This window comes from Lynx rufus, unplaced genomic scaffold (genome assembly GCF_022079265.1).
Source record: "Lynx rufus isolate CCGP_SWC_20201006 ecotype Redwood Valley unplaced genomic scaffold, mLynRuf1.p SCAF_7, whole genome shotgun sequence".
In the NCBI taxonomy this organism is placed as follows: Eukaryota; Metazoa; Chordata; class Mammalia; order Carnivora; family Felidae; genus Lynx; species Lynx rufus.
In genome coordinates, this window is record NW_025814889.1 from 78543695 (window position 1) to 78562153 (window position 18459).

Here is an 18459-nt window from a genome sequence, read left to right on the forward strand (position 1 = left end):
TCACAACACTTGCCCCAGGACTCTTGACTCTCCACCTTTGGGGCCCCTGGCTGGATAGAAGTCATACAAAATAGGGCTTTTCTTCCAAAGCTAGAATCAGGTGCCTTTCCCAGTGCTCTAGCCATAGCCTGCAGGTTCCCCAAGAAGCCTTCAACCACATGCTCTCACTTGGGATCCAGGAAGACAGTCCAACCCCAGGCCTTCTGAAGAGTCCACATGTGGTTGGGGTGGGGAGCCCTTGGCTCTGTGCATGGTGACCACCACCTCCAACAGTGGGTGGACTTCTGGAAGCATGTGTTCCTAGTGCCCCGCGCCCGAGTCCCTGAGTGAGCCTTTGTTAAAGCACAGCACTTCGCAAGGTGCGGGGTGGGGGTTCAGTTTCAGTGAGGAGATCTGATTTTATTCTTAGCCCTGCCTCCAACTCCATGCTGCTCTCTGAAAAGCCCCTCTTCCTCCCTGAGCCTTGGTTTTCCCGTTTGCCCAGTGGGAAGGTGGGTCGGGCAGTACTCTGGTTGGGAGCAGAGCTTGCTGGGAAATCTCCCACCAGTTGTGGGACTGAACTGACTCTTCTCCCTTTGGGTCACTCTCTTCTATATCCCTGACTTTAGCAAAGATAGATGTGGAGCACAAGGCAGGCCCTGGGAGGAAGGCAAAAGGGCCACTTAGGTGCTTGAACACTGGCAGGGGTTGGGCAGGGGGCGGGCAATGGAGAATCTTGGTCTGTATAGATATCTAAGCCCCAAAGTGAAAATAGCTACCCCGTGCAATGTTCCATCACCCACTAAGTTCTTTTCATATGATATTTGTTATTTCTAGCCCTCACTACCACCCTATGAGGGCAGCAAAGTTCTACAGAGCAAGGAGCCTGGAACCGGACTGCCTGGCTTTAAATCTTGGCTCCAGCTCTTCCTAGCTGTAGAATTTTGGATAAGTTACTTAACCTTTCTGTGCCTTAGTACCTTCAGCTATAAAGGGGGAAGTAATTGTATCTATTTCATAAAGTTACTCTAACGATCACACGAAAGCATGCATGCAAAGTGTTTCAAACAGTGCCTGGTGTGAAGCAAACACCCAAGAAATGATAGACAGCTGCTGCTTTTACAAAAGAGGAGGAAAGGAAATGACTTTGCCAAGGTCACTTGGCATCGAAGTGGCTGAGCAGGGTGTGTCTAACTACCTAACCGCTAACCCGCTAGGTCTCCCTGCCCAGGGCCTTGTAAATGAAAAGAAACTCCATCAGGGACGGTGGCTTCTTTCCAGGGCTCGGGGATTGGGGTGCCCGGTGGGAGGCTGATTTCTCCAGCCCCGCCCTGCCCCACCCTGCCCCGCCCAAGGGCTGGAGCCTGGAGGCAGGCCCTTTCTTTCCACTGAGCAACTGGAAGAACTGGCCTCCGAGTCTTGCTAGGGGCTGGGAGGGCAAACAAGGGGGCATTGAGCCTGGTGGGGCATCACAATGGCTGCTCTGTCCCAGCTAGCCGGGGGCTGGGCCCATTTCCGACGGGGACAATAGTCAAAAGGCAGTGACGCTGGCAGGGCCTGGAATCCCAGGCGGGATTTTCCGAGGCCTCAAAGCCTGCCGTTTGTCCTCACATGGAGACCCAGGAAGCCTGCCTCCCTGTCTCCCCCCACCCCACCCACGCTGGGCCCTGTGCCCAGAGGCCCTGGCCCCCTCCCCAGCCCTGAAGTGCCATTGTGACTGGGGTTGGGGTGGCTCTGAGGTCTAGGATCTGAGTGGGTGCTCTATACCCCAGAGTCTGTGCCTAACGACCCTCCTCTGGGGCCTGGAATGGAGGAAACTGCTTCATCCCTGGGCTCTGGTCACCAGGACTTGGTTATGGAGGGAGGTGGCAAAACATTGGCCTCAAGGAAGCTGAGAAGCTTCTGAAGGTCACGGGCAACCACCCTGTGCTCCAGGCGTATTGTGCCACATGGTCGGCAACGAGTGTCCAGTGTGCCAAGCTGTGAGGTAGCTGTTGTGCGGCCGTGGAGGGGAGCCTGTGAGAGCCCATCAGAGGTGGGAGGCCACGTGTGGTGGCTGGACAGTCAGCAGGTTGTTAGTGATGTCCTTTCACAGACCTGAGGCAGCTGTGTTAGGCATGTCCCTCTGTACTAGCCAGGCCTAGGGATCCCCAGGGAGTTTTAGCTTCAATCTGAACTAGCCCCAGCCCCCACCAGAGTCTCTGATGCCAGTGGAGACCCCAGAACCACTGGGCCTCCTCAGAAGATAAGGCTAATGGGGTGAGCTTCTGTGACTCCACCTTCCAGCCCTGTCCAGGCCTGGCCTTCCTTGCAGTGTCCCCACCGCCCCCCTCCCCGGTCCTCCCGGGAGCAGCCGGAGCCCAGCCCCAAACCTCTGCCTTCACCCCTGCTCCAGGCTGGCCCCAGGTTAGGGGCTGTTTGGGTAAGGCCTAGGCTGGCCAGTGGGACTTTAAAACCTCCAGGCTCCAGTTATGAGGGCAGGAAGGAGTTAGTGCGAGGCTGAGCAAAAGCACTCCCCCACCCCAATATCTCCTTCCCCACACAGCCAGGGACATTCCGAGGGCAGGTGGCCCATTCCAGGGTCCCCAGCTAGACTCAGAGTGGGTCTGAGGACTAGGGGGCCCTGGAGGCCTCGGCCCGGGTTTCTGCCTCCTTTCCTCCACCCCATGTGCCCGTTGTTCTCCCTACCACCCTGGCTCCCCTCTGCCGCCTGCTGGGCCCTGATCCTGCCAGGCTGGGGGGCCACTCGAGGCCTCCTCAAGGTCTGACCCAGGCACTGGCACTGTCCAGCCCCTACTCAGGCACCTGGAGGCACCAGCGGGGCCAGGAGGGGAGGCAGCGGGGGAAGGGTGGGGGCGCTGTTCTGGTTCATGCTGTGTTAGCAGGGAGCGGTGCCCAGCTGCAAGCCAGGCAGGCAACGTGCTGACTGTAGCTGCCCTCCTGGTCTGGCACATCAGAGGGACGAGGCCCCCACCCAGCCCAGCCTTGGAGACCTGGACCCCAATCTAGGTAAACTGGGGTACCATGAGGATAGATAGATGCCCCTGGCCAGACAAGAAACCAGGGGGTACATAGAGAGATCCCCTTACTGGGGGTGGGGGCGGCGGTAAATAGCCCTCTCCTTTTGCAAAGACAGTCACACAGCATCCTCTGGCCCAAAGAACAGATACACACATGCCTCCCAAAGAGACAGATGAATAGACCTTGCAGGACAGAGAGATGACAGGCCCCTTACCCCTGAGGACAGACACAGAAATAAAGCTCCATCCCCACCCCAACTTGGCCAGAGAGACAAACACAGAGACCTTCCCGGAGAAAGACACCCACCGCCCTTCCCCAACACGAGGGACAGATCCCCGCAGCCTCCAGAATGGGCTGCGGACATGGTAACTCCGAGCCGGGGCCAGGTCTAGAGGCTGCCTGATGAGGTCGGGGCTGGGAGGTGCCTCTTTCTCACGCTCTTTGCCACTCGGTCGGAAGCCCAGCCATTTCCTCTGCCTCGGAGGAGGGGGTGTTGGGGTGGGAGGTGTTGGAGCCCCTGCCCAGAATCCCAGGGGGCAGATGTCAGAAGTCCGACAGCTGATTCTCCTCAGCCCCACAGCCTGGCCAGGGTTACAGGGTCAGCAGACAGGGTGCTGGCTACCCGGCCAGGCTAGGCACCGTCAGGAGCCCCTGGCCTGACGTCAGTCCCACTCATTGTTGTTGCTGGGGCTTGAGTCACTCCCTGTGACGCCACTGGGGTCAGCTCCGGAGCGACTGGGGGTGGCCTGCAGGGCCAGCTTCAGGGCTCAGCTCTCCCCTGGGCACATGCTAGAATGGGGTGGGGCCATCCAAGGCCACACTCACCGCGCAAAGCCAGCTGCTTACTCCCAAGGTCTTGGGTTGGCCTTCAAGGGCCCTCCACAGGCCTTTGCTGCCGTCCTGGCTCCGAGGGCCTCAGCCAGTCACCCAGCTCCCTGGCTGGCCATGGTGCTGGGCTCTGACTGAGAAGTCTGCTCTCTCTGTCTTTGTCTCTCCTGCCTCAGAAGCCTCAGTTTCCACCCTCCGCTCTCAATGAGACCTCTCTCCCCAAGCCTTTGTGTTTCCCCTTCTCCAGGAAGCCCCCCCCTCCCATAATTCCCTGTAGCTCCACTTCTTTCTGGAACCCCGCCCTCCTTCTTGCCTGTCCCTTCACATTGCTATCCTGTGCTCTCTGGAGCGCAGCCTTTCCATTTTTCTTCTGGTGTCCAGTCACCTCCCACCTTGCCGAGAGCAGTGCTTCGGCTTCTTCTCCACTCTCAGTGTGTCACTTTCTCTCCCACAGGCATCCCTTGGAGATTGACAGCAGTAGTCTCAATCTTGGCCCCCTCTGGTCCCGGTAGAGACGGCTGCCACTTCTTTTATACTGTGTCTTGTGTTCTCTTGCCCAGGTGTATCCCTTGGTCCATTTCCTCTGCAAGACTTTGAGCTCCCAGAGGGCCACATTGCGATTTGTCTACCTTGGTATGGCATGGGCACAGTGTGTGGACAGTTACCTGTGTGTGGTACGAATGAACGAACGAGTGAACCAATAAACGATTACATCTTGAAGAAGCACCTGGCTGGCTCAGTCGGTAGAGCATGCGGCTCTTGATCTCGGGGTTGTAAGTTCCAGTCCCACGGTTAGGTGTAGACATTGCTTAAAAATAAAATCTTAAAAAAAAAAAAAGATTACATCTTGCTCATCAAAGGAGTGGCACAGGGTGGGATAATTCATTCCACACGACTCACTTTTTGAGCCAAGACCCTCTCTCCCTGACAGGATCGCCCACACGGGCATAGGACCCTGAGGAGGGCTTCATCCTCAGGCAGGGAAGGCTCCAGGGACAGGATGAGTTTTGGAGGAGGGACAAGAGTGAGTGGAATGAGGCCGGAGAAGCATGCAGCCTCGACAAGTGTATTAGTCAGGGTTCTACAGGGAAACAGAATTAATAGAATGCAGATCTATAGGAAGAGATTTATTATGAGGAATTGGCTGATATAATTATGGAGGATGACAAGTCCCAAGATCTGCAGCTAGCAAGCTGGAGACTCAGGAGAGCTGAGGGTATAGTTCCAGATACTGACAAATGGGAGACCCAGGAAGAGCAGATATTTCAGCTCAAGTGTGAAAGTAGAAAAAAAAAAAAAAACCAAAAAAACAAAAACAAAAACAAAAACAATGTCCCAACTTGAACTTGAAAGCAGCCAGACAGGAGTTCTCTTTACTCATGGCAGGGTCAGCCCTTTTATGCTAGTCGGGCCTTCAACTGATTTCATACGGCCCACCCTCATTAGGGGAGGCAGTAGTCTGATTTACTCAAGTCTACTAGATTCAAATGTTAATCTCATTTAGAAAACACCCTTGCACAGACACATCCAGAATGTTTGACCACATATCTGGGCACTCTGAGGCACAGTCACGTTGACACATAAAATTAGCTATCAAAGTAAGTTACTACTTATCATTGAGCTTCGGTTTCATTATCTGTAAATTGGGAGCAAACTGTATTTACCTTCAAAGGTAGCTAGAGAAATCAACACAGTAGTGCATTTGAACTGCTGGCAGTGTGCCTCGTAAGGATCAGTATTGGTACCAGGGATGATTATGAAGTCAGGACAGTGGCCTTGAAGGGCCCCGAGATGGAGGGTCTCAAGGGTAGAGGAGAGATCAGCCACTCCCTTCACTGACTGGCAGCCTCTGGGAGTTAAGCTTTGATCCCCCCACCCACCCAGGGCTGGTTCTAACCTCCTTGGGTCCCCCCTCTTTTGGCTCTTCACACACTCTCCCCTCCCAATATTTTATGCTGATTCCCTCCTGGTTAAGACCATGCTCTGGAAGAGGTTGCTGGTCTGTAAGGCAGGCAGCTTTCTTCTTGCTGAGGCCCTGGAGGTACTCCCAGGCTGCCTGGGGAGAGGTAGCTGCACCTGGGACAGAGACAAACCAGAGACCAAGGCTTCACAAGGGCACAACTAGGGGGCGATGGGGGAAGGGATAGGGAACAGATGAGGAGGGGGTAAAGGTCAGCCAGAAAAGGAGTTTAGAAAAACTGGATGGGAGAGGGGAAGCCTTAAGTGCATGGAGGGTGGTGGGGGTAGGTGGTGGTAGTGGTGTGCTGGAGCCAGCTGGTGCTGGTACTGCTACTCGAGAGCCCATTTTATCTCTGATGATCAAAATGTGATCCTTCATTCATTCTGGACTCTGCATTCAGTGATGTCCTGTAGCTTCAAATCAGCCATCACTGGCAAACGTTACTAATGAAGGCATTTTCCCACTAGAGAGCAGGCTTTGGATGGGGTGTATTGGAGAACAGTAGTGTATGGGGAGGGTTAGGGTGGAGAAACCAGAAAGAGAACTTCGGTAGCCGTGTGGACTCCTGCATTTGAATCCCAGGCTCTGCCGCTTACTGGGTGAACTTGGGCAAGTTACGTAACCTTTCCCAGTGTCCATTTCTTTATCGGCCTTCTAGGATTGATTGATATCAGGCTTACATTAATTAATATATACAAAGCACTTAGAATTATACTCTTCACATTCCACTCAATAAACGTTATCTATTATGATTTGGGGAGAGAAAATGTGTGTTAGGAAAATGAGCATCCTAAGCCTCAAGTAAACAACTCAGGAGTGTCTCCTTTGGGGCATGCCAGGCTCTGTGACCACTAACAAAACAACAGACAAACTTCTGCCTGCCCTGGGCTTACAATCTACATGGAATACCAGATATGCTCCCAGAAGTTACAGAGCACTAAAAACGCACTCGTATTCGCATAACACTTTACATTCCACAGGTCTTTCATATGAATTATTTCTTGTGATCGTCACAACAGCGCCTCCCTTATACAGGAGAAAATGAGTGATACAGAAAAGATGAGTGATGTCAAGATGCTGACACAGGGGGCGATGGCAGAATTACGAGCCTTACAATTGTTACCAGATCGGTCACGGTAGAGCATTAAGTAATGCCCCTGTATGGAGATAACAGACTAAGGTTAAGCCTCTTTCTCCAGCATTGTGGGGCCAGGGATCCTGTCTATTGTGCACACTGGCCAAACTAAAGTTTTGCCATCCATTCAGCATCATGCAGCGCCCTGGCTTGGACTCATCTCCAGGCCACCTCTCCAAATGGCACCCCCTTCATCTTGGGGGATAGACACCCCGTCAGGGCTCTGCGCCCAGAGTTGGGGACTGGCTCGCCGCCGATGACTCCTCTCCGCCTTGGGAGGCGGCACAGATCTCACTGGCCTCTCCTTCCCTCTCATCTCTATGGCGGAAGTGCGTGGTCCCAGCCGAAACACAACAACATTCTCGGTGGTGGGAGTGAATGGACTCGTCCAAAAGAGGGGGATACTTCTCACCCTCAAATCTTAAAACGAGAGAGGTAATCAAGAAAAAAGTAGCATGTTTTTGCGGAGCAGTATGTGGCTCCCTGTGTCCGCCGGCGTGACTGTAAGGCGGACCGAGCGGCTGCGCTGGCTGCGGGGCCCGGCCGGACGGGAGCTCGCGCCCCCGCCGGAGGCCGATGGAGCCGGTGGAACCCGCCCCGCTGGGAGGGAGGGGTGCCGAGGCGCGAACTTCCGCCGCCGGCACCGCCTCCTGCCGCGGTGGTCTGGCGCCCGCGGCTAGGGGACCGAACCGTCGTGGGCTCTCGGACGCGGGCTCCGGAGGTGGGGGACCGTTTTAACCGTCTGCCCCCTTCCCGGGTGCAAGCGCGGGCACTCTCCAGGCCGGCGGGAGGGACGGCGCGCCTCGAACTCCAGAGCGCGGCCGGGGTGGGCGCGGGGCGCCGCCCCCGGGACCTCAGGAGGCAGCTCCTCCCCGGACCCTGGACCTTGGAGTAGTGGCGGTGGGAGAAACGGGACCCGAGAGGAGGGTCCTTCCTGCGGCCCGCCAGAGTGTCTTGACACCGAGCCTTGTTTTTGCTTTTAGTCCATTCCTAGCGCTCAGCCGCAGGCGCGGAGGTCGGAGCTCACCTGCGGAGCGGGCGCCTGCGCGTGGGGAGGAGGAAGGGCATGGGCAGAGCCTGAGTCACCCGCGCTCCAGCCTGTACACGTAAGTGGGCATGGGGGTGCCCGGGGCTCCAGCATGGCCCAGTGCTCTGCAGACCTGGGCCTGGAGGGGGACCAGAGGGAGGCGACTTCTCGCGCCCTGCTCTGGAGGGCTCGCTGCTCACCGGAGGCGGGGGTGAGGGGAAGGGGACAGACAGGCTCATCACAGACCAGAGGTGGCTTGCTGTGGGAAGGAGGCTGGAGTTGGTCAGTACTAGCCTCCTTCAGGAGTTTCCTACAACAGTGCTTAGAATGAGGAAAGAGTCTGGGCGTGGGGCAAAAGAAAAAAGTGGCCTGTTTTTTTTTTTTTTAAGTTTTTAAAAATGTTTGTTTATTTTTGAGAGAGAGAGAGAGAGAGAGAAGGAACGAACACAAGGGGGGGAGGGGCAGAGAGAGAGGGAAACACAGAACGGGAAGCAGGCTCCAGGCTTTGGGCTGTCAGTACAGAGCCGGATGTGGGGCTCAAACCCACCAGTGCCGAGATCATGACCTGAGCCGAAGTCTCACGCTCAACTGACTGAGCCACCCAGGTGCTCCAGTGGCCTGTTTGGAGGTTTGTGGGGGACGCAAGAGGGGGAAGTGGTGGAAGAAGGGGGAGCTGGACCAGAACTGGGAGTATGAATGGAAGGGCGTGAATAGAGGGCAGAAATGAGCCGGAGAACCCCCCCTCCTCCTGAGTGTAGAAGCCAATTCAGTAGCCCTCGGAAGGACCTGGAGCTCCTGGGTCAGGGTGAATTGAGCAGTTACTTTGTAAGTACTTTCTGAGTACTGAGTTTCCAGTTTCGAGTATGATCCAGTCCCTGCCCTCCAGGAAAGGTCTAGTGGGAGAGACAAGACTGTATAACATCTCGTGAAGAGATGCCTGCTAGGACAGGTAGACCCGGGCTGATAGCCGAGTGAGAGGCAGAACCAGCTTGATCTCTGAGCTGTCCACAGACTGCCTCGTGTTCACTGCTGAGCACTGCTGTATTATGGGGATTGAGACAAACACACTTAGAAGAGAGCTGCCAGGTAAGATGTCATGTCCAGCTGGGGTGTTATGGGGACTGGGGACCCTTAACCCGTGGTTGGGGTAAGGGGTGACGAAAGAGTCGCTTCCAGGTATCAGAAAGGCACATTAGTGGAAAAGGGGTGAGACTTACTCTGTGTGGCTCCTGACTTCCAGACTATGACCGGTGGTTAGGGGCACCTGGCTGGCTCAGTCAGTAGAGCACATGACTCTTGATCTCAGGGTTGTGAGTTTGAGGCCCGGGTTGGGTGTAAAGATTACTTAAAACCAAAACAAAAAACACTGTGGCCAGTGGTTTGAAGCAGTAAGGGGCAGATCCTTTCTGTAGAAGGAACAACTGGGTAGAGCTGTCTGAAGATGGAATGGTCTGCTGTGAGGGGTGGCCGAGCTCCCTGTCAGGAGAGGTGTGTTAAGCCGAACCCGCAGGAGGGAACTTGACACTTCCTTCTCCTTCAGGGCTCCTGTTCAGTTACTTCCCAAGGTCTGGTTCTCCAGTCTGTTCTTCCCTTTCCAGTCTGTCCCCCGGTGCTGTATTGTAGCGTGTGTCCTCTCTCAGCGGAAATGATATTATAACGAATTATAGTGGCTAACACTTACTGTTTACTCCTTGGCAGGTACTGCTTTAAGTGCTTTACAGATGCTAACTCATCCAGTCCCTGAGACAGTCCTTGCGAGGTAGCTTTTATTAATAGCCCTTTTATATAGATTTGGGAAACTGAGGCACAGTGGGGTTAAGCAGCTTGCCCGAGATCACGCGGTGAGCAGGTGGCACGGCTGGGGTTCCAACCTGGGCTGTCTGGCATTGTTCTTAACCACTGTTCTACTGCGTTTTACGTGTACGATTTTATTTGATCCTCACAAGAATCCAAATTGACGGATAAAACACCCTCAGAGAGGTTGAGTGATTTGCGTAAGACCACAGAGCAAGGTAGAGGAGAGCTGGGGTCCAAACCAGGACTGTTGGACATGAAAACTCCCACACTTTGCACTTCACTCCCCCACATCCTATTGTGCTGCCCTTGTAACCATCCCTACTGTTGTGGCCTCTAACTGGACTTCTTGCCCAGCCTTTCTGCTTTAAATCTGAAGAGTTTCTACTTCAGAGTCTGTGGATGGCTCTGGAACTAGGTGAGATTTGGGGTGTGTGTGTGTGTGTGTGTGTGTGTGTGTGTGTGAGAGTCAGGTGTTAAAGCCCAGTGTTCATAGTTTTTACTGCTTTCTCAGAGCAGTTTCTGACCACAAAATAGTTCAGAGCCATCCTTTGGTTTTTATCCAGAGTTAAGTTCCTAAATTTTTTTTTTTTGTTTGTTTACATTTTATTTATTTTTGAGAGAGAGACAGAGAGAGACAGAGAGCACAAGTGGGGGAGAGGCACAGAGAGAGGGAGACACAGAATCCGAAGCAGGCTCCAGGCTCCGAGCTGTTCAGCACAGAGCCCGACGCGGGGCTCGAACTCACAAACCGTGATATCATGACCTGAGCCGAAGTCGGACACTTAACTGACTGAACCACCCAGGGGCCCCAGAGTTAACTTTCTGATGCACAGATTTGACCTTGGCACAGTGATGCATCGACTCTTCACTGCCCTCAGCACCATCCAGATGCCTTAACCTGGTCGTTCAAGGTCCCAGGCAGTCAGACCTCAATCTCTCTCTTCTTTTTACTCCCACCTTGTACTCTTGCCACTCAGGTAACATTTACCTGCCTTTCTCTCTCACATTCCTGTGGCCTGTCAAGGGCAGGGGCTGTTCTTGCCTTTGAACGGCCAGTGCCTGATACCTGTCGCACAGTGAACGTTTGCCGTAAACTGCGCTGAACGCTGTACCGAAGTCAAGCCTTGGCTGGTTGTTTGGACTGTGACTTTGAGGCTCCCTCCCTTTCTGGTCCCAAGAGTCTTTTTGATGGTATGTGTCTTTGAAATGCAGAGGAGGGCCACGTAGGCGGAGGCTGGCTGGGCCAGAAAGGACGTGACAGGTGACATGCAGGTCATCGAGAAGGTGTCCGCTTTCTGACCTGGCTGCTCTTGCAGGGTGGCCCCTGGCTGGGGTGAAGCTCCCCCGTCTTTATTCTTGTCCCCCAGCGCGGTGTGGGCTGCCGGCTGCAGGATGAACTGTCGCTCGGAGGTGCTGGAGGTGTCGGTGGAAGGGCGGCAGGTGGAGGAGGCCATGCTGGCCGTGCTGCACACCGTGCTCCTGCACCGCAGCACGGGCAAGTTCCACTACAAGAAGGAGGGCACCTACTCCATCGGCACCGTGGGCACCCAGGATGTGGACTGTGACTTCATCGACTTCACCTACGTGCGTGTCTCCTCTGAGGAGCTGGACCGTGCCCTGCGCAAGGTTGTCGGGGAATTCAAGGTAGGGGTGTGGCCCGGGGGGTGGCAGGTGGACCTCGAACGCCCCTCCACCCTGGCTTGCTGTTGGACCCTTCCCGGGTGTTCACGGCAGCTTCTTCCAGGTTCTAAGGGACGGGCGTGTTCGGCGCTCCTTGTGGGGAGGATGGCTTTGGGCGAGGGCAGGGAGTGACGGCAGGGAGGCGTCAGGTCCCACGGGGTGATCGCTGCCCGCATGGTCTTGACCTTCTATCTGACTGTCCGGCTCTCCCTGCTGACGCCTTTTCTTGCTTGTACTTTTCCCTTCAGCAGTCTGGGCCTTTCCTATGTGAAGTTCCCTGGGAGGGAGGGTTGCTGGGCTCGGGTGGGGCGCCCCGGGCCTGTGGTTGTATGTGCCTTGTGTAGGCGTGGAGAAAGGTGGGAGGGCACATCAGGCTGCCAACGGTGGGAATGGGGATGTGATTTTTTTTAGGTTTTAAAGTAAGAGGGAATTTTTTTAAGGTGCCATCTCTGAGGTCAGCGGAAGAGGGTTGTCTGTCTGACTTCCAGTCCACAAATGTTTGGAGGGTCCCTACACTGTGCCAGGCACCATGGCCTATGCTCATGGCGGGAGGCCACAGTGTCTCCCCACCCTCACTCCCCAGCCCCTCTGAGACCAGAAAGGGCAAATTCATGAGTTTCCCCGTCCCTCGTCAAGGGAGGCAGTGGTCGTCACTGTCCTCCAGATGCCTCTAAGAGACACGTGGAACGTAATGGTTAAGAGCATGGATTCTGGAGCCAGGCTGTGCCACCCAACGAGCGTGTGACCTTGGGCAGGTGACTCCGCTTCTCTCGCCCTCGGTTCCCCTGTATGTAAAATTGGAACGACAATCGTACCTGCTTCACGGGGCATACACACTATGAGGATTAAATGAGTCAAATGTGTCAAGTGGGTGAACCAGCCTGGCACCCCAGTAAGCATCGTAGAAGTGTTAGCCCTTATGACTACCAGTCAAAGTCACGTGACCTCGGTGTGTCCACAAAGGAGAGAATTGTTCCTTGATAGACGGTTCAGGACTTGAGGGAAGCATCCTTACCCTCCTAGTTGGCCGTAAAATTCAGATGGAAGGGTGCTTCAGGGTCGCACCTGCCTTAGGAGTGTGGGGCCACCACAGCCCCTGGAGGTAGGGGATAGGCAGAATTATTGGATGAAATGGTCTCATTCGCTTCTCAGAAGAGAAAAGGAAGAAGCTGGGTCTGGTATGTCCTTCCTTTCCCCCTTGTGTGTGTTTGTTTGTTTGTTTGTTTGTTTTTAAGTTTATTTATTTTGGGAGAGACAGAGACAGTGTGAATGGGGGAGGGGCAGAGACAGAGGGAGAGAGAGAGAATCCCTAGCAGGCTCCGAGCTGCCAGCACAGAGCCCGGTGCGGGGCTCGAACTCATGAAACCATGAGATCATGACCTGAGCCGAAATCAAGAGTCAGACGCGCAACCAACTAAGCCACCCAGGTGCCCCTCCCGCTTTTCTTTAGCGTCAGATTTTGTTGATTTGCTTGGAGCACTCAAGTTTAGGCTGGCAGGTCGCTGTGTCATTTCACACGAATCCTTTACCCTCTGTGGGTCTCATTCCCCACCCTCCCTGAAGGACTAATAAAGCTAGGAGAGCCTAATTCCCTGGGGTGTAGGAAGCACACAGTGAGAGCTCCTCCAAGGTCTTGGCCTGCTCATCCGTTCTCCCTCCTTCCCCAGGATGCACTGCGCAACTCTGGGGGTGATGGGCTGGGGCAGATGTCCCTGGAGTTCTACCAGAAGAAGAAGTCTCGCTGGCCTTTCTCAGACGAATGCATCCCCTGGGAGGTGTGGACGGTCAAGGTGCATGTGGTAGCTCTGGCCACAGAGCAGGAGCGGCAGATCTGTCGGGAGAAGGTGGGTGAGAAGCTCTGTGAGAAGATCATCAACATCGTGGAGGTGATGAACCGGCACGAGTACCTGCCCAAGATGCCCACGCAGTCGGAGGTGGACAACGTGTTTGACACAGGCTTGCGGGACGTGCAGCCCTACCTCTACAAGATTTCCTTCCAGATCACTGATGCCCTGGGCACCTCGGTCACCACGACCATGCGCAGGCTCATCAAAGACACCCTTGCCCTCTAGGCCTTACTGGGGCCGTGGGCTCTCCTTGATGGCTTGCAGACCTTGGCTTCTGGGGATCGTACCGTTGGCCCCTTGGGGCTCGGGAACCTGCCCCAGGTCCTTGATGAGACTTGGAATGGCCACCCCTGGCTTCCTTGTTTTGTGGTTGCCAGTCTCTGGTCATTCTTTTAACCTTGGCTGATGGTCAAGTCTGGCCTTCACTGTCTCTCCACATCCCTGGTGGGGGTTCCCCTTCCTTCTCTGCTGTATGGAAGAGCCATCGCTAGGATGGTGAATAAAGTTGAGAATGTGAGTTCAGGTTGAGCCATCTCTCCCTTGGCTTGTGTTCGGCCCGGAAACATTCACACTTTCTGACAGACCTATGAGGATACAGGTGTGTGTTGGGGGTGTTATTCCAGCGTGATGGGGGGATGGGATTAAAACTGACCAATTTTGTACTTTGTGGGACATTCATGTAAGCAGGTGTTAACCATTCAGGTGTCACCATGTCAGTCCTATGAATGATGACACAGATCAGGATCTGTTGCTTTTGGATAGGACTGTGCCATTTCTTCTCCCTCCTTAAGGAAGCGGTGATAGCCCTGCCCTTTATATTATCTGGTCTTATTTCATGATTGCCTCAAAAAGTACCTTTTCTGTCTTGATAGAGCACGTACAGGTCCCCATGTGCATCAGAAAGCTCATCTGATTTGGGGTTTCTTTCCCTGGAGAGAGATCGGCCAGCTTGAGGCAGGTGTCTGAGAGGTGTTCCAGGTCGGGCTGGCCCTGGCTGGTTGTTAGGACACTGCTTTGTTAACACGCTCATTTCTACATCAGCATACTCAAAATCAGTGAACTCCTTATTGTGTACTTTTTACTGAGTTAGTCTATATTTTACAATGCTTTTTGGTTGTATATGGGCGGTTCTGCTAGGCCAAATGGGGTGGGTGGGTGGGGGTCTTGCCCCTGGAGCCGGTAGATAGGATGGCCAGGAAGCGTTCACCACATTTTTCTCATTCCAAGTCACCTTAGCCCTGTGATATTTCACAACAGATCTAGTACGGTCTTGCCCTTGATCTCCGGAGCATTGGGAGAATTCAGGAGGTTCTTGGGGCTTTGGAGATGGGGAAGGCCATTTCCTAGCAAGTCCTTGATGGTGTGTAATCCCCACCTGGCCCTACTGCAACCCTCGAGACCTTGTTTTCCTCCTAGCTGGCCGTTAGCTAATCCCTCCTGAGGGGTTGGTTGACTGATAGAGCTGTTTGTTGGCCGTGACTTTGTTTTTAAAAAGCATAGTGTTGCTGTCTTTCAGGAGACCTGAGCAGAAGGGTCTTGACTCCATCCCGGCTTTTTGAGACTTTCTACTTGTCTGCAGCCAGACTCTGAGACTCTGCTCCACACTGCCCACCCCCGCTCCAGGTTGGCTGTGGGCCACCCAGCTGGCAGTGAACTCCCCTTGGTGGACAGAACAGTAACATTTCCATTCCTTTTGGCATTATAATTTCCTGTATGTAGGGGACTGATTTACTCAAGGTCAGGGCAGGAGCCCTGGTGACTCAAATATGTTTTTTTTTTTTAATTTTTTTTTTCAACGTTTATTTATTTATTTTGGGACAGAGAGAGACAGAGCATGAACGGGGGAGGGGCAGAGAGAGAGGGAGACACAGAATCGGAAGCAGGCTCCAGGCTCTGAGCCATCAGCCCAGAGCCCGACGCGGGGCTCGAACTCACGGACCGCGAGATCGTGACCTGGCTGAAGTCGGACGCTTAACCGACTGCGCCACCCAGGCGCCCCTCAAATATGCTTTCTCATTGGTTGGTAACTCCTTGATCTCTGGGACCTGAGCAAAAGAATGGGGGTAGGACTTGAACCCCCCCCCCCCCCCCCACGCTGCTTGCTGTCAGCCCAAGGAGGCACTGGCCTGCTTGTCCAGCTCTGAGAGGCTCCCAGAGGCGATGATGGAGGAGTAAGGATACACATCCCTCAGGTCTTGGAGGCTGCTCATTTGCCTCCTGTTCAAGTGGCCCCCTGGGCCACCTGGCAGTATTGAGCTTTGGCCCAAGGACAGCCAGGAATGCTTGCTTGTCTTGTGTCCTGCTTAGTGCGGTGGCACCCCAGCCAGCACCTGGGGTGGGGTCTGGAAGGACTTTTCAGGGTTCTGAGGGAGGTGCTATCTTGACTTCCTTTGTCAAGGGAGAGAGGGAAAGCCTTGCGGACCCGACTCCTGGGTTTGGTTGAATGCATGGGCCGGATTCCCACGCGTGGGTGTAGAGGCCCTTGGGACGAGAAGAAACAACCCCGGGCCCTGGGAGTCTGGGCCATAGTCCACACTGGAGGATATTGAATGCTCAGCGCCCGAGGGAGCCTACAGCGCCTGGGATCCGCCCCTCGGGGACCTCCTCTATGCAGCCCAGTGAGGCCCGCCTGCTGGCTTGGGCTCTCGCACATCTGGCCCTTCTGCGCACATCTGGGCAGCCGGCGCCTTAGCATGAACGGCTCTGGGACTGGCGCCGCGGCCCCAGCCACTTGGCTGAGCTCCTGCTGCAACCAGTCGGGGGTGCTGCCCGAGCCCCCCGAGGGGCCGCCCGTCGTGCAGGCGGCGGTGCTGGGTGTGCTGTCACTGCTCGTGCTCTGCGGGGTCCTGTTCCTGGGCGGTGGCCTCCTCCTGCGTGCGGAGGGCCTGACGGCGATGGTGCTCCGAGAGCGGCGCGCGTCCCGTGAGGCCGAGTCCAGCAGCGCCGGCCGAGGCGACGACAACTCCTAGGCACCCATGCGCTCGAGGGCGGGGGTCGCGGCCTCCGGGGCGGCCCACACGACTCGGCCCTGCTGCGGAGAGGGGTGGGGGTGGGAGGGCTCGGCGCCCTCCCCGCCCTCCCCGCCCTCCGCGAGCCTGGCGCTGCGCAGGTGAGAGTGCCGGGGCAGAGTTGGGGGGCAGCTCTTCAGGGACTCTGCCTGGGCTCTGCATGTCCCCAGGGTGGGGCCTGCAGGCACCCCAAGTGTGCTAGGACCCGAGGGAAGAGGCTGCCACCCTCTCTTCTCCCGATCTCGTGTCTCTCCAGCGGCGCCTCACCCATGTCCTTTTTCTAGAAGAGCGGGTCACCCTGCGTGAGGGGGAGGCGGGGCGGATCAGAGGGGCCTCAGTGTGCTTTGGAGCTCTTCTACCCTGCACGCACCCCCCCCCCCCCCGCCATTGCTCAGCCCCACGGGAACTGAGGCCCAACTCAGGGGTGCCCTAGCACTGCCCATGCCGCTGGGAGGCTGAGGAGAGACACTGTCACGGAAACTCGGACAACCCAGGTCTTTGCTGCTTCCTCCTCCTCTCCTTCCTGAAGCCTTGTCCCCAGAAGGGGGTTTGAGTAAGATTTCTCGCTATGGCCCCCCTCTTGAGGCAGGGATGGGAGTGTGGGTCCTGTTTTATGGCAGAGCCAGGGGCCTGGAGGTCTCTGGGGGATGGGGAGGTATGGCCGGGGTCCCCCCTCTCCCAGTCCCTTTTCTGGTTTTTGGGGCGCAGAGGTGGCCCTGAGCAAGGAGCTTTGTGGTATGTGTGGGGAAGGCGGTGGATGGCAAGATTCCTGACAGCCGGGGGGCCTCATGAGCACGTTGCTGCGGGAAGCTGGGGCTGAGGATTCCCAGCTGTGGAGGCTCCATCTGGCTCTCCAAGGACAAGAACCATCTGGAAGGAAGGGCCTGGGTGGCCTAAAGACAAGGTAATTCCAGGCCAAGGCCACCTGGGACACAGCCCCAGGAGTTGGGCAGGGAAGCCTTCACTGTCTCTCTCCTCTGCTCAGTGTTGTACCCACGGGCCCCTGGGAGGTTTCTGTGGGTATGGCTGTTCTTTGGGGGTGTCTCGGACCTGTAGCTTGTCACGGGCAGAGGCAGGGTCCTAGCTTCCTTCTGAGAAGACAGTCGGTGCACGTGAGGAGAGCCTGGTGAGGGGAAGGTGACAGCATGGGCAGCGTGTGGCTGAGCAGCTGTGAAGCTGACGACGTGTGATCTGTGACAGAGCAGCCCAGGGTTTAGCGCTAATCCCAGGCAGTTGTGCCACGCTGGCCTCGCTGAGCTGTGGACTTCTCACCTCAGGGACACCACTGCCACCCCCTTGGAGGGAGAGGGCTGGCCAGGGCAGTGCGGGGTGTGTGTGTGTGTGTGTGTGTGTATGTGTGTGTGTCTGCTCTGGCACAAGGGCAACAGGCTGGGCCTGGGGGACACCTCCCACCTCCCACCTCCCTTTGCTGTGTCCCGGACGAGGGGTGAGAATGCCCTCTTTTTATTGTATCCAGGTTCCTTCACCCCCCCCTTGCCTGATCACATCCTGCTGTTTTTCTCCCCTTCCTGTGCCCTGTGCTCTCCCCTCCTTCCCTAGCTGGGATTGTGGAATTCCTACGTGTGCTGTGAACCCTGTATTTTACAAATGGGACTGCTTGGAGAGAAGAGAGTGACGCGCTAAGGGAACGACAGAGCTGGAACTGACCGCTGGGGGCTCCCGATTCCGAGCTTAGGGGTTGGGGGCGGCATCCCTGAGTGAGAAGGCCCATCCCTGGGTTATTCCTCTTGCCCTGTCCTCCTTCATTTCCCACCACTGTTTGAGATGCTGGTGCAGAATAGGACCTCTGCCTGTGAAGGAATGAACCTTCACATACACACCCCCATTTGGCATATGGCTTCTGGGACCGGAACCCAAAACCCCCATGTTACTGCCTCGCTCCTGACCCTTCTTCCCCAGTGGCCTTGTTAGACAGCCGTTCATTGCTGGGGACAGCCTTCCAGGAACCCGCAGCTGCTCCCCAGCCAGCTGGGCTCAGCTTTCCCGGCCTGAACCTGAGGGTGGGGGTGGGCTCAGAGAGTCAACTGGAATATGTATCTATGGAGAACAATCCAAATGGGCAGAGCAGAGGGATCAGAGGTGAGGGCCGTGACTTTTGGACTGGCATTTGGATTCAAGTCTGGGTGGTGGTAGGGGTGTACTGAGAGATCCAGTGG

General features: G+C 55.7%; 2 protein-coding genes across 4 annotated transcripts; both read left to right on the forward strand.

Moving 5' to 3' along the window:
• The first annotated feature begins 7294 nt into the window (after positions 1 to 7294).
• On the forward strand, positions 7295 to 13802 carry ATG101 (autophagy related 101). Of its 3 annotated transcripts, none has more exons than XM_047066440.1 (4): positions 7295 to 7358; positions 7907 to 8029; positions 11064 to 11391; positions 13095 to 13802. In XM_047066440.1, the coding sequence occupies exons 3-4, from the start codon at positions 11140 to 11142 to the stop codon at positions 13497 to 13499; spliced, it is 657 nt and encodes a 218-aa protein (XP_046922396.1). In that variant the 5' UTR covers positions 7295 to 7358; positions 7907 to 8029; positions 11064 to 11139; the 3' UTR covers positions 13500 to 13802. The 3 variants fall into 3 exon arrangements, with proteins under 3 accessions (XP_046922396.1, XP_046922394.1, XP_046922395.1); XM_047066438.1 differs by lacking the exon at positions 7295 to 7358 and adding an exon at positions 7559 to 7644 and having other exon boundaries at positions 11115 to 11391; XM_047066439.1 differs by lacking the exons at positions 7295 to 7358; positions 7907 to 8029 and adding an exon at positions 10484 to 10938.
• A 1916-nt stretch (positions 13803 to 15718) lies between these two features.
• Positions 15719 to 16243, forward strand: SMIM41 (small integral membrane protein 41). The gene has a single exon (XM_047065466.1). The coding sequence runs from the start codon at positions 15824 to 15826 to the stop codon at positions 16241 to 16243; it is 420 nt and encodes a 139-aa protein (XP_046921422.1). The 5' UTR covers positions 15719 to 15823.
• Positions 16244 to 18459: the final 2216 nt, after the last annotated feature.

Bases quoted from the DNA above. Each gene is read 5' to 3' on its own strand.
- ATG101 (XM_047066440.1), top strand. From the start codon at position 11,140: ATGAACTGTCGCTCGGAGGTGCTGGAGGTGTCGGTGGAAGGGCGGCAG. The intron at 11,392-13,094 runs GTAGGGGTGTGG...CTCCTTCCCCAG, and splicing joins AGGTTGTCGGGGAATTCAAG to GATGCACTGCGCAACTCTGG.
- SMIM41 (XM_047065466.1), top strand. From the start codon at position 15,824: ATGCTCAGCGCCCGAGGGAGCCTACAGCGCCTGGGATCCGCCCCTCGG.